Below are 13,841 nucleotides of genomic sequence, written 5' to 3'. Positions count from 1 at the left end.
AACAGGTCTGCATACTCACAGAAAACGTCTTTTTCGTCTACCATGCCCCAGATAAGTAAACCTTCATAAATTTTCCATTCAGATCATTCTCCATTGCCCAGCATAGCAAGAATCAGAAATAAAGACACTGTGAAACATCCTTATATGTACCACATAGACATTTAGTTTTGAAGAGCCTGCATCTCATTTCTGCAGAGAACAGATGTAGCTGAATATATTAGTATGTGGAGGAAGACTGATGTGAGCATCTGTCATCTTCATCACTTGTGCCATGGCCAAGTCCTACAAGCCAAATGGGGAGGGACAGGGAACTTGGTTAATACATAATCTAGATACTTGAGAATGACTATGTTTGCAACTTAGGGGTTATAAAGCAATGAGAGAATTAACTCTTCATGTACTCCTGTATATACCTTTTCCTTTGGTTTTTATTGTCCACATATAGTTTCTGAATAGAAACAACTCAAGTATCAAGGTCAGACAGACCACTGCACTGGAGTGGCATTATCAAGGAATCACATTTCTTTGCCTAAAGAATCCTTTAGGGGAAGTTTCATGAATAAACTGTTACGATGTAATTTCAGAAAGAAGAAAGCTGTCTCAGAAGGACTAAATATGAAGAACATTTGTGCAGTTTAAAGCAAAACAAATAAATAAAAATTAAAATAAAACAACTGCAGATAAAAGAAAGTTGGGACAGATACAGACAAAGGATTAGAATTCTAATTATCCTAATAAGGGAGGTGAAGAGTCATAAATAAATAAGATGAAATACAAAGGCAAATAAAACGCAATATATTTTGTATAGAAACGGAAAATAAACAATAAGCAAACACAGTAACTATCAAATAAAACTCAGAAATATACAGCAACATATAGAAGAGTGGATATTAGTAACCCTGATCTCCCTTCTACGGTATATTGCACTAAAATTTATAGTAGCCAACAGTAAAAAGCTATTCAAAGAACAGGCAACTCTCCAATATACCATTAAGAGTGGAAGGTGGAGATGCAAGGTAAAGATTTCTGGTTTTTTTTTTTGTTTTTTTTTTTTTTCCAATATTGCTACCTGGAAGAAGATACGCATATTTAGGTGGCAAATGGAGAATCTAAGAGATAAAACTGAAAAATACTATGCATCTTAGTGGTATGATCCATGTCAAAAGGTTAAAGAAACGAATCCAGCAAAGAGGACACTGAAAAGAAACACTAGCAAACCTAAGAAAAGAATGCTGAAGAAATGAGGAGGCAAAAGGGGTAGTAGAGATCACTAGTTCTCAAGTCTGCAGACTAATCAGTAGCTAAAAGCAATTTGTGACAAAGGACACTGGTTTGGAATTGAGAATTACTAATATGACTTGGTGATCTGTTTTCATAGAAACTGTGAGTTGAGCCAAAAACTCCTAACATCCCATATTCATTAAAAGGAGTTTTGCCAAATAATCTCAGGTTGCCTTCCCTTCTGCCAAAACTCCCAGCCAGAAGCCACTACCTCCAGCATACCACATCACAGCCCCAGAGACTACAGTCCTCTCCAGAGTTTGGTTTTGCCCTAGGACTCCTGGCAGCTCCCCAGCTAAAACATTTATGTCAGGTTTTGTCACAACTTAGCACACACACAGAATAGGCATTATCTACAGATTACGTGACTTCAAAATCCTTTCCCTTTCCAACATGAGCAACAGTCCAAAATCAGTTATTTATTTTATTGATCTATTTCAGACCACAGTAAGCTTTAAAAAAAAAAATAAATCTTAGAGTTTACAAATCTTGTGTGCCTGAAGTGCGATTGTATGAAGAATAAGAAACTTATGTTTCCAGGTATAATCACGCATACAGTCAGGTCATTAAGAGGGATCCTGGAGTCCATACTACTGTCGGTTTTTTAAGACAGGTGTTTGCCTAGCATCCCTAGGGAAGATCAAGGGCTTTTAAAATATGTCTTGAGATAAGACATTATCCACAAACGGAACCACAAATTCCGTTCATTCAGTAAAGCCTGGGTCCAACCCACAACTCACACAGCACAAAATACTGTCTTAAGTTTGGTCTCTTTAGATATGCTGCAAAGCAGTACTTAATTTCTAGATTAACATATTCCACTGACTATAACATTTCAGAGTTTGTAATGAAAACTTGAAATCATCACCAGCTCCAAAATTAAGGCGCTACAAAATAGTCGTGCATTTTTATGAGTTACCCAATCTGAAAATTACCTGTTATAAGTGTATTAATTATCACTACAGAAACACTTATTCTGCAGAAACACATCTGGGCTGCTAAAGACAAAATTAGGATGTGGTGCGTGGGTAGAAAAAAATTAAAAGTTGGTAAACACAACTTTTTTAAGGTGTTCAATACCATTAATATCTAAGCTGCTAATTTAACAAGTGAAGAAATTAAAAGGAAGTTTGAAGACTTCAGATTTATATTTCTGTATAGTACATCATTTTATATTTTAGAAACAGATCGCTAAAACAGTTAATGTTATAAACTATTGCGTGATCTTTCACAGAATCATCAGGTTGTAATGGAACTTAAAGCCCATCCAGTTTCAGCCCTTCTGCCATGGACAGGGCTGCTGCCCACTAGATCAGGTTGCCCAGAACTGCATCCAACCTGGCCTTGAACATCTCCAGGAATGGGGCATTTCATTTCAACAAAACAAGTTTCACATTATTCTAACTGCCTTGTGCTGCATAAATCCTAATAAATAGTAAAGTATTACAGATGCTGAACTTTAAAGTGGTATTCTTTATGACTGGCAGCATGAACTTATCGGTCATTTGAGCTAAAGGATGAGAAGGCTCAGTGGGTCTCCAAATGCAAGGCAGAACTAACTTCTTTTAATATATAAAGACCAGAAATGACCAGTAAATAGAAGATGTGTTAAGAAGTTTTTTGTATCCCTCCAGCTTTACCTAGATCTACGTAATCTTGCAGTCCTGGAGACTGCATATGCATCTGCCCACAGATTACTTGTGAGCAACTTTTTTAAAGGCAGTAAACAATTTCATCTTGTCTCTTTCTTCCTCTCCTTGCCAATACCACTGTTTGTGTGGCTATGTAGTAAACCACAATGAGAAACCAATCTAGGCTAAAAACAATACTTTTTTTTTTTTCATTGGGAACGGATGAGTCTGGATCAGTTCCCAAATCTGGTTCACCCTGTGGCCACGCAAATAAATACACCTTGAATTACTGAACAGTGAATGAGAAGAGAGAGAACCAGAGTTGCTTATTCTAGTCTACCATTGAACAAGGTCTTTCTCAAAATGTAATCTCCCCTTGGCGGCTTCCTGACTTGCACAGTTCCCCCGTTCAGTCTCCCACTGCAAGTCGATCTCATGCACTCCCATGCTGTCATTTCCCCACCTCCCTCCCCACACACTGACAGACACACAGCAGTGACTCCTGACACTGAACCATTTAGTACTCACTGAAGTGAATCAGCAACCTGATGACTGAAATCACTCAGAAGCAAAATAAGTTTTCAGTTGTGCAGGGAACCATGAGCACCTCCTACACTACTTGTGCTCTCAAATAAAAGAGTTTAAAGGGGTTTCCACGCTAAGAGTGACATTTAAAAAAATAATAAAAATGATTTTGTTGTTTATGTAGATACTGCAAAAACAATTCCCTAAATCTTACAGCCCTGGTGGCATTTTCTGAGCCTCCTATGTGTGTCAGATTTAGCATCCCATAGACAGAGGAGCAGGCTCCCATGATAGTCTTGCTTTGCTCCCAGCCTAGAAGTGGCCATGAGTCTAAATCCACCTGTCTGTCTGTCAGAGCTGCAGCCCCTCAGCCAAAACAGGGGCAAGGCGCAGAATAGGAATCAGATCCCAACATCACAATATGGAACTTAAATACTTGCTGGAATTAAATGTGGCATAGTCATCTCCTTTAGTTGACTTGTTTCAGATCCTGACACTACTTTCATCCTTTTGTCAAAGCAAACATATGTACTTAGGGAAAGCTTCACAGTTTAGGTTGAAGAGGTTACATCAAGTGCAGCCAAGCTTCCATAAAGCAAAGCAAGATGCTCTCATTGTGCAAGTTGCCTGCTACCACAAAACAGGTTAGGGTTACAGACATTAAAGCAGAAGCAAATTTATATTTCCTGATTATTCAGATTTACTTAGAGTGATGATGGCAGACTTCAGTAAGAGCACATGAGTATTTTTTTGTATATTTTGTGACAACTAAAGCAACTTCTAGGCAGCTCTGAGGATTAATAGACTGTAAAGATTTGTCACATAAAGACCTAGATTCCTATCATTATCATGCATGTTCCAATGGTTAATGAGCAAGACTAAAAAAAAAAGAAACCCAATTGCTAACCTGAATTTGTCTACTTTCATCTTCCAGCCAACAGATATCATTAAAGTTCCTCTGTAAGATTAAATATCTTATGTATCTAAAATCTTTGGCACATGAGTAATCATATATATATATATATATATATATATATATTATTTTTTTTTTACATGACCTAGTCTCTCAACCTTCTGAAAAGAAGGCAGACTGAATTCCTGATGCTTCTTTATGTTTTCTAGATTGTGCATTATTTTTGAAAAATCTTTTTCAAAGCCCTTTTGGAAGCATTGCTATCAGAATTAGAGCCAGCGCCCTAAGAATAGCTTTGTTCACATAGTCTAGAGGGAGGTTCAAGGAAAAGTTTAGCTTGACCCTGACCAGCTCTTCTTTCCACTGAAAAGGAAACTAAGACATATTATTTGCAGTTCAGTCCAAAGCTTCTCTCCATCCCCAATACCAGATTTGGCTACCATAGAAAAAGCATTACTTAGCATTCAGCTCCCATGTCACAGGGCTGGCGATACTCTCACAAGATATTTACAGACTCCTTTCAATGAATATTCTACAATTATCCTCTTCCAGCGCAACATTCCTTGTTTCTTTTATTTGATGAAAATGCTTATTTTTCAAAAGAAGCAACATTATCAAGTGGACTCATATGACCTTAAGAACCATATTTATTCCAACATAACTGATCTTAGCATTACCAGAATTAATATTTTTCTCTAGATAATTCATAAAAATAGTGAGTAATGTTAAAGTAATAATAAATTTCTACAGAAATCTCCTTGGAGAACCTTCAGAGAATGAAAATTTTCCTTATGTACAATGGTTTCTGAGATCTGTTAGATAGTTTTTATTTCATTTAATACTGTAATGATTTTGGATAGTGTGATATTCAACAGATTGTCACATACCACAGAAGCCTAATTATATTCCTCAACAATTATCTTATATCAAGCAAGCTTTCTACCACCAAAAATATCAACTGTTTGTTTGAAAAGTTGTAGCTTTTATTTCATCAGAATCATGTTAGCTGACACAAGTTACAATACCACATTTCATTCTCTGTAGAATCTTCTATCCTGAGGTCACTCAAAGTAAAAATATATGTTTACCTTTACAAATATCTTTGTGTATTTAAAACACTATTTGCTTGGAGTAGAGAAGGCTCCAGAGAGACCTAATTGTGGCCTTGAAGTACTTGAAGGGAACATATAAACAGGAGAGGGAACAGCTGTTTACAGTGCTGGATAGTGACAGGACAAGGGGGAATGGTCTTAAACTGAGACAAGGGAGGTTTAGGTTAGATATTAGGAGGAAGTTTTTCCATACAGAAGGTAGTGACACACTGGAACAGGTTGCCCAAGGAGGCTGTGGATGCCCCATCCCTGGAGGCATTTAAAGCCAGGCTGGATGTGGCTCTGGGCAGCCTGGTCTGGTGGCTAACAACCCTGCACACAGCAGGGGGTTGAAACTGGATGATCATTGTGGTCCTTTCCAACCCAGGCCATTCTATGAAAACAAAATATGTTCCTTGATTTTATAACATTTTGAAGTCTATTTTAGAACATTTAAAAATTTGCTTATAAAATTATAATATTCTTGTATTGTCTCCTGGTTCACAGACGGTTACTGTACACTACTGTAACCTGTCACTGGCTTTTAATATTAAATCAGAACTGGTGATTTTGAAGCATTTTAATTAGTCTTTAGGACTATGAGGAAAAAGACTTGTGAAAAAGCAGAGAACAGCAGGAAAAAAAAAAAAAAAAAAAAAAAAAAAAAAAAAAAAAAGCACACACACACACAAAACAAACGGAGAAATCTATTCCCCAAGGGGAAGAAACAATACCTAATAAAGAAAATCAGAATTAAAACAGAAAAAAAGAAGTGATGCAACAGCATCTCTCGTCCTAATCAATGGACAGCTTTCCATAATATAACACATTCTACTAAGCAATAGTTTGCAATAGCTAGAAAGCTGCTCAACAGTTTGGATTTCCAGGTACTTTTTCTATATCATCTATTAATATGCTCTATCAATATCACTTGCCCATCTTCCCCAGCAGAGATTATTCTACCTGAAGTAATTCCTTGCACTACTGAAGAGTTTCTGGATTTGTTTTTGATAGAAGTGATTTAATTTCAGTATTCCAATGTTATTTTTAATTTCACAGTGACAAGCACAGAACAAAATCCGAATGATCAGGGTGACAGGAGGCAGAACGGGATCACCCTGAACTTTTCTCTGGGTACAAGACAAAAATCCAGCTTTCTCATGTTCCCATGATCTTTATATTTACAGAAATACTTATGTACCACCATTCCTAATAGTCCTTGGTTTTCTTTTAAGAAATCTGGGTAAGAAATACTGTATTGAATTAACTTTAAATGATCTGTTCAGAAAAGAAGCAAGGGTTAGAATCCTTCAGAACTGAGCTGGTATTTATGTAACAGGAAAAAAAAAATCCCCAAACACACAGCCATGCTAATGGGAGATACATTTCAGAACATTAGGTAGTCAGAGACAAATGACGCCAAAATACATCCATGAGTAATAATTCACCACTTGGGTATTATTTAGTATTATAGAAAAACAAGTCTCACTTAAAACAACAGTTTAGCTATCCTGTTGAAGAGCAAATAACATTTTTTTTTTCTATCTAAAGCTTTTTATACATACAGACCAGTAGAGAACATGCAATAGCAACAGGATGTAAACATTTCCTTAATGATCTTACAATTTATAACAATCAAAGCAAACAACTAAACATCAGCATCTTCCCTGTTGGGATTCAGCATTTACTTCCTAGCCCTACAGATTAGAAAGAGTCTGGTCCCTCAAGGTTCAGAGAGTTGAGATCAATTTAACAGGTTGCAGCGCTATTGCAAGTCAGTGTTGCTACACAGGAGACCTATTCATTGCACCATCATACAACCTACGGAAATACTTATGTGCACTGGTGCTGCAAACAAATCCTATATAAAGGGATTCCTCAGATGGTATTTCCATAAAACATGCATAATTCTTTCTAGTTCCACATCAGGTCTTTCAACAGCCTTTCTGACATTGTAACTATCAAGGAAAAGCAATTCTAAATAAATATTTCCTCTACTTCTACACCACAGCAGTGAGCTTCTACTAGTAGAAATGCCTCAAGGATTTACAGCTCCCACTGGAAAATACAGGGAAGTATAGCATGATACACAATACTTTAAGCCTCCAATAGCATTTCAAGCTTTTTTATTGACATAACAAACTATCCTTGAAATGGTTAAACTCAGTTACAGAGTTGCACTGCTTTACCAGTTTGCAACTTGCTTTTAGTTTGTTCTCTTTTTGTTTGCTTTTTTAAGGTATGCTGTTCACACAGAAGATGAGAACATATGAATATACATACATAACCTTCATACATAAGCTTTTTAAATGTGGGCCAGATAAACTGTAAAATAAAAAGCAGAAATACCATTCTGCTGTAATCTACAGCCATGACATAAAATGCTGATGTTACAAAAACCTTATGGGCAATTCAACTGACACAGAAGGTGCACAGACTGATTTTTATATGAAGTAGCATCCCAGTATTGCACAGTAGAAAATGTGCTTCTGAATATAATCTATACTAAATGGGAATGTTTACAGCTTCCCACCAAGAAATCACGTTAAACTGCTCTAACTACTGGCTGCAGCTGAATAAGGCAACCTATTGCCTGAAGAAGCCCAAGATTTTCAGAGGGAAAAGAAAAAAAGAAAGAGCATAAAAAACCCTACTTTAACGCTATTCAACACATCTCCAACAGACCTTTATCATTTAAACCACTGCCAATCCAATTAATACTTCTTTTGGGGTAGTAGGGGTACTTCATCCACTACTGCAGAATCTTAGAAATAAAATGAGTGGATGTAATAAGAAAATTCAGTAACCTTTAATCTTCTTAGAAGCTAACAATCAAGTGTTAACCACTCACACAGATGGGAGGACATTCCTATCAGTATAATCTCTTTCACTTTATTACAGTGGCTGCACTTGAAGTAGAAGTGACTACGAAAAGGTGACAAAACACAGCAAAAATCACATCTTGGAATACCTTGACTAGGAGAGAAGAGATACTGAAATAAGCTCATCCTGCTTGTTATACAGCATTTACCCCTTAGCAGGAAACAAGAACAGTGTCCAGATAAACCCTGCCTCATTTCAAGCTCTTAACAAAGACCACTATTCTCTAAAAGCCCTTCAAAGTCAAAAACAGGTGGGGAGAGAAAGAAGCAAGTCATCTTGTAAACGTGCTTCTATATCCATTTACTAGTCTACAGATACTAGAAAGCAGTATTAAGACATGAAGCAATACCACTGATTCCTGCATCAACAGAAGATGAGTATCTCCCAAAATCCATATCATGCAAGAGGCTAAGGAAAAGAGAGGCTAAGGAAAAGAAAAATGTGGATTCTGTTGGTGATATTGCCCTTGAGTTTCATAACTGTGTTTCCACAGGTAAACACTGGCCATGGGAGAGATGTTGGCCTCATTTTTAAAACTAATAAATAACTAAATCCAAGTGCTCTCACAGCTCCAAAAGGATCAGAGCTGCTATTTGAGCTATTAAGAGCCTTATACGCAAGCAATGAAGCCATGAATTTTCCCATTAGATGAGTAGAACTAAAGCATGACACAGTAAAACATTTCTCTTATAATACAAAGACTTGAGTATCAGATTGGCCATACAAACTTTATTTTAAAAATCCTATTTACACATTTGCTCATCTTCCCATTGAAAAATAAAATAATAACATTCCAACATCTCAGTGTGGTTCAGGAAGAGAAGGCCATAAGCACATTCAAATTCTGCATTAGCGCAGTTGTTAGCAGCATGCAAGAGCTCAGAGAGAAATTAAATCCTCCATCCTCAAAATCTGCTTTGAAAAGTAGTGCGCAAGTAGAGAATGGACAGTGTACTCAACAGAAGACTATTAAGTAGATTTTCATTAAGAGACTACAGAGCATTTTGTGTGTTGAACAAATAACAGATCCTTCTGAGAAATAATATGTCAACATACAATTCATACTGTATGTACGATACTGCATACATTTTAGGAAGACTAAAGTTCTCCAGGCAAACTTAATAATGGCACTTTCTGACTACTTGACTTTTCATTAAATCTCTCTAATACTTTTTGTAAGTTGAAATTAAGCTACTAGATACAGATACACTGAATTTGATAGTCTCATTCACTTAAGCAGAACTGAGATTTCATTCTTCCTGCTGTCTGTCAACCTCTAATGTGATTTCCCAAAGGTGCTAGAACTTCTCCAGAGAGATAACACAGTGATAAGTATTTTAAATGAAATCCTGTCTCTGTACAATGTACTGCATTGTTCATAGGTGAGGACATCAGTGTAGTGCCATAGGCAGCAGACAGTGAGCCTGCTTCCTTCCTGAATCAGAAAGTAAATTCAGTGATCAGGATACACATATATAATGCATATAAACCATTCAACCTCTTAAAACCTGCACAAAAGCTGAGAGATGTGCTGCATAGCTAATAACTCTCGGAAAAGGAGAGAATATCAACTTAGAAAAATGAAAACTAGAAAAGAAGTATACAGTAGATCCATGTTTCACATACATCTGCAAATAAGAAAGCATGAAGACTCCGTTTGTAGCGAAAGTTAAAAGCAATGCAAAGGCACTTCAGTTATACACTGTGCAAGCTTCCTGACCAGTTCTTTTAAAAATCTGAAGTTCTCGAAAGAGCTAACAAAACACATAACAATTTTTCATTCAAAGTAGGCAACCCACTGTGTTCTTCATGCTGAAGCTCAGTGTTTCAGCTCTTTCCTAACCAACCACTTTCCAACAGCAGGAGAGATAAACTGATGATTACTAGTTCTGAAGTTATTTCAAAATATTTCTACTTTCCAGAAGAATGCTCTAAATGTGGTTGATGGAACAGAAGTGATAGATTCATTAAGAAATCTGTGGATTTAGGAAATTCCTATCTTGTGCCTGCTATGAGATCAGCATGCTTTGCTTCATCTACCCCCTTCAGGGCAATCAGTGGCTTAATTTTCCACAGATGCTTTTGTGTGTCAAAGATACTTAACTTGTTTTCACACTGAACTAATTAAAACAAGGAAGGCTGAATATGATACACATTGAAGCAATATCAAAACTGCTGGTGGAACTCAGATGAGACGTTGGGTAACTGAGGATAGTGAAAGTCTGGGAAGAGTAGACTCTAAGGACTAGATTTAAAGACATTTAGGCATCCATTTTCTACTGAAATGTTTCTACAGTGCCTAGATGCCTTTACAAATAACCTTGTTATATTGAATGCTTCTTCTTTATTGGATTTAGAAAGACAGCAGACATGAATGCAACATTTATAAATGATTTCATAGCAATGAGATTACTGGAAAATTTACTTTTTTCTTTTCTTTTTTTTAAATGAAAATCAGCTTGATTTTGGCTATGGGCTTGTGTATACCATCTACTGCAAGAAAAGATACATTAGAAAGAGATCAAATTGAATGGAGTATCTTGGAACTTGAACTGTAAACTGTACATTTAGGAAAGTATAAGATAATTTCCTACTAGTCACTAGAATACAGATGAAATAAAGAAATGCCTCTATACTGCATACCTCATGATCACTTGTATGGATAATTCACTGCATGTACTGAATCACACTATAACAAAAAAAGTATGAAACCCAGCTGTTTTATTCAGTGTAAGAGCAATTAATGCCACATTTCAACTCTACAGACAACAGCTCTCCACAAAACCTCAGTGAATTATATTTCTATGAGATAGGGCACCTAGCACATAAACAGAGCTTAGTGTTACAGTATTTTCCCGGATGCTTTTATAAGCTGTTTGTACAAAAGCAAAGCAGTTATAAAATAAGCCACCTGTAAAGGGTTATTTTACCTACAGTACTAGAAATAGATACATGGAGTGTGGGTGAATGAAGTGTGAACCATATGCAACATTGCACAGATTTGAACTGGCAACTCTCGATCCTCAAAAGGACTCAAGTCAGTGCATGTTTTATATTCAGCATTCTTCTTTCTTTGGAAGTCTGAACACTTGCTATAGGTACTAGTAGTTCACTACCTACTGCAGATTCACCTGCAGTAGCTCATTTTCCAGGCATGAGATGAAGCACATTCAGAACCTTGTTAGACAGCCCTAAAGGAGGAAGCTCTGCAGTGAATACCCAGTGTGGGCAAATACAGCTTTAGAGCTAAAAACATCAGAATGTCATCTGAATTCTTTCTTTAAAGAAAGCAGTTGTGCAAATAATAATGTAATCACTAAACAAAAGTATAAAAAGTTGAAACATTTTAAAATGCTTATTCACATCCAGATATGATTATTCAATTTCTTTATAAGCTTTAGAAAAATATTTAGAAAGCACTGACTTAAAATTCAGCTGGTAAGATACTCCCCCAAAAATAACGTTTTTCACCTGAATAGCCTTTATCTTATTTCATAAGATAGTCACATCTTATGAATTGTAGCTGCCATATCACCAGTACAGGTTGGGAGAGCTCTGCGGAGAGGGACCTGGGTGTCCTGGTGAACAACAGGTTGGCCATGAGCCAGCAGTGGGCCCTCGTGGCCAAAAAGGCCAATGGCACACTGGGGTGCATTAAAAAGTACGTGGACAGTGGGTCGAGGGAAGTGATCCTCCCCCTCTACTCTGCCCTGGTAATGCCTCATCTGGAATACTGTGTCAAGTTCTGGGCTCCCCCGTACAAAAAAGACAGGGATCTCTTGGAAAGAGTCCAGCAGAGCACCACAAAGACCGTGAAGGGCCTGGAGCATCTCCCCTGTGAAGAAAGGCTAAGTGAACTGGGTCTGTTTAGCCTTGAGAAAAGAAGGCTGAGAGGGAACCTGATCCAGGACTATAAGTATCTGAGGTGTGGGGGGTAAAGTGGCAAGGCCAGACTCTTTTCAGCAGTGTGTAGAGACAGGACTAGGGGAAATGGCCAGAAACTGGAGCATAGGAAGTTCTGCATGAATATGTGCAAGAACTTCTTAACAGTGAGGGTGACGGAGCACTGGAACAGGCTACCCGGGGGGGTGTGGAGTCTCCTTCCCTGGAGATATTCAAGACCTACCTGGACACCTACCTGTGTGACCTGGTGTAGGGAACCTGCTTTGGCAGGGGGGTTGGACTCAATCTCTAGAGGTCCCTTCCAACCCCTACAATTCTGTGATTCTGTGATCAGTCACTTGCCAAATCCATTTCATCAACACAAAGTTCTGTATATTGTAACACAGGACAGTGTCCTGAAGGAGTGATGTATAAAAATAGAAAGAAGCAGACTGACCTGGTTGTGTTGTGGAGCTCATTGCTGTCGATAGAACGATAACTTCTTGATGGTGCAAAGTCAAACTGGCAGATGTTGAGATTTTGAGGTTCTGTCTGAAATGGGGTGTCTGTAGAAAGTAAAGAAAAAAACAGTCTATATTTGACCTATATATTCACAGCATGCTATTTTAAGAGATGTCAACCACAAGTACACAAAATATACAAAATCTTTATCAAGACTAAATTTTCTTTCTGTCACATCAATTTTTGCTCTGAATTCAAAAGCAAAGAACCACTGAAATCACAATTAAAGCTAAAAATCCTTAAGCTTCAGGGCAGACTAGATAAATTTCTATTACAGTCCTTTTATAGCCGCAAAACAATGTGAGAAAGGCTGAACCCATCATTTATCTTTCCAGTGAGATAAGGGAATTATAAGAACCATTTGAAAGAGTTTGAAAGACTTAAGGAAGAGGAAAAGGGGTCATATCCTTATAGCTAAGCAGTAGCTAATTCATAGTTTTACTGCAGAATTTTGCAGTCAGCCTTGAAATGTGAACGTGCAGAAGCAGAGTTGTATTCAAAAGCCTTTCTGGAAGGCTGCTTCCTTTATCTCTAATATTTACATAGCTTAGAATAGAACTTGCTGAAATAATTAGCATAGTTTAATGGATCTCCCACTACCAGCTAATGACATCTCTGACACTACCAAGATAGTTCCTAATAGCGTGGGCTGCTCAAGAGTAGAGCAAGGAATCTTTTGCAATTTCGCTGAATCTCTTCACAGTCCCATTGCACTTTCAGCTCAATGCAGAAGCAGAGGTAATAATATTCCTCTAATATTCCCATCTGCTGAAAGTTTTAAGCTGCAAAGAGGAAGCTTTCAGGAAACGAAAATATATTTTCATTCAAGCAGGATATAAACAGCATAAAGGAAAAGAAGAGAAGGTTGTAGCGCATTACGATGACTGCGACTACCCTATTCAGCCACAGTTCCTGAAGTATTTAAGTAGCCAAAGATATTCTTAGTGCTGAATATTTTAGCAGCTTTTGTCACTTTTTTAAACAACCAACTGCACATTTAGTTTCAAGCTGAGCTCAGCCAAATTTCAGTTAGTGAATTGTATTTTAACCAATTACAATCGTTTAAGTATAGCATAACTATCATTTGAGAAAGGGAAAGTCACACTTAGACAT

General features: G+C 37.3%; 1 protein-coding gene across 5 annotated transcripts in view; it reads right to left on the bottom strand.

Annotated features, from left to right (window-relative positions):
* The window catches only part of HDAC9 (histone deacetylase 9), a 402,973-nt gene extending 390,207 nt beyond the window's left edge, over window positions 1-12,766 (bottom strand). For 4 of the 5 annotated variants that reach the window (XM_072328337.1, XM_072328338.1, XM_072328339.1 and 1 more), the window contains exon 1: window positions 12,664-12,765. In XM_072328337.1, the coding sequence (XP_072184438.1) occupies window positions 12,664-12,685 (22 nt within the window). In that variant the 5' untranslated portion in view covers window positions 12,686-12,765. Of the gene's footprint in view, window positions 1-12,663 lie in introns of all 5 variants that reach the window. The other variant, XM_072328342.1, reaches the window with a different exon arrangement.
* Between the last annotated feature and the right edge of the window lie 1,075 nt (window positions 12,767-13,841).

This window comes from Excalfactoria chinensis, chromosome 2, assembly GCF_039878825.1.
Source record: "Excalfactoria chinensis isolate bCotChi1 chromosome 2, bCotChi1.hap2, whole genome shotgun sequence".
Classification (NCBI taxonomy): Eukaryota; Metazoa; Chordata; class Aves; order Galliformes; family Phasianidae; genus Excalfactoria; species Excalfactoria chinensis.
The sequence above is the reverse complement of the archived record's forward strand: the minus strand, read 5'-3'. Positions and strand labels throughout refer to the sequence as shown.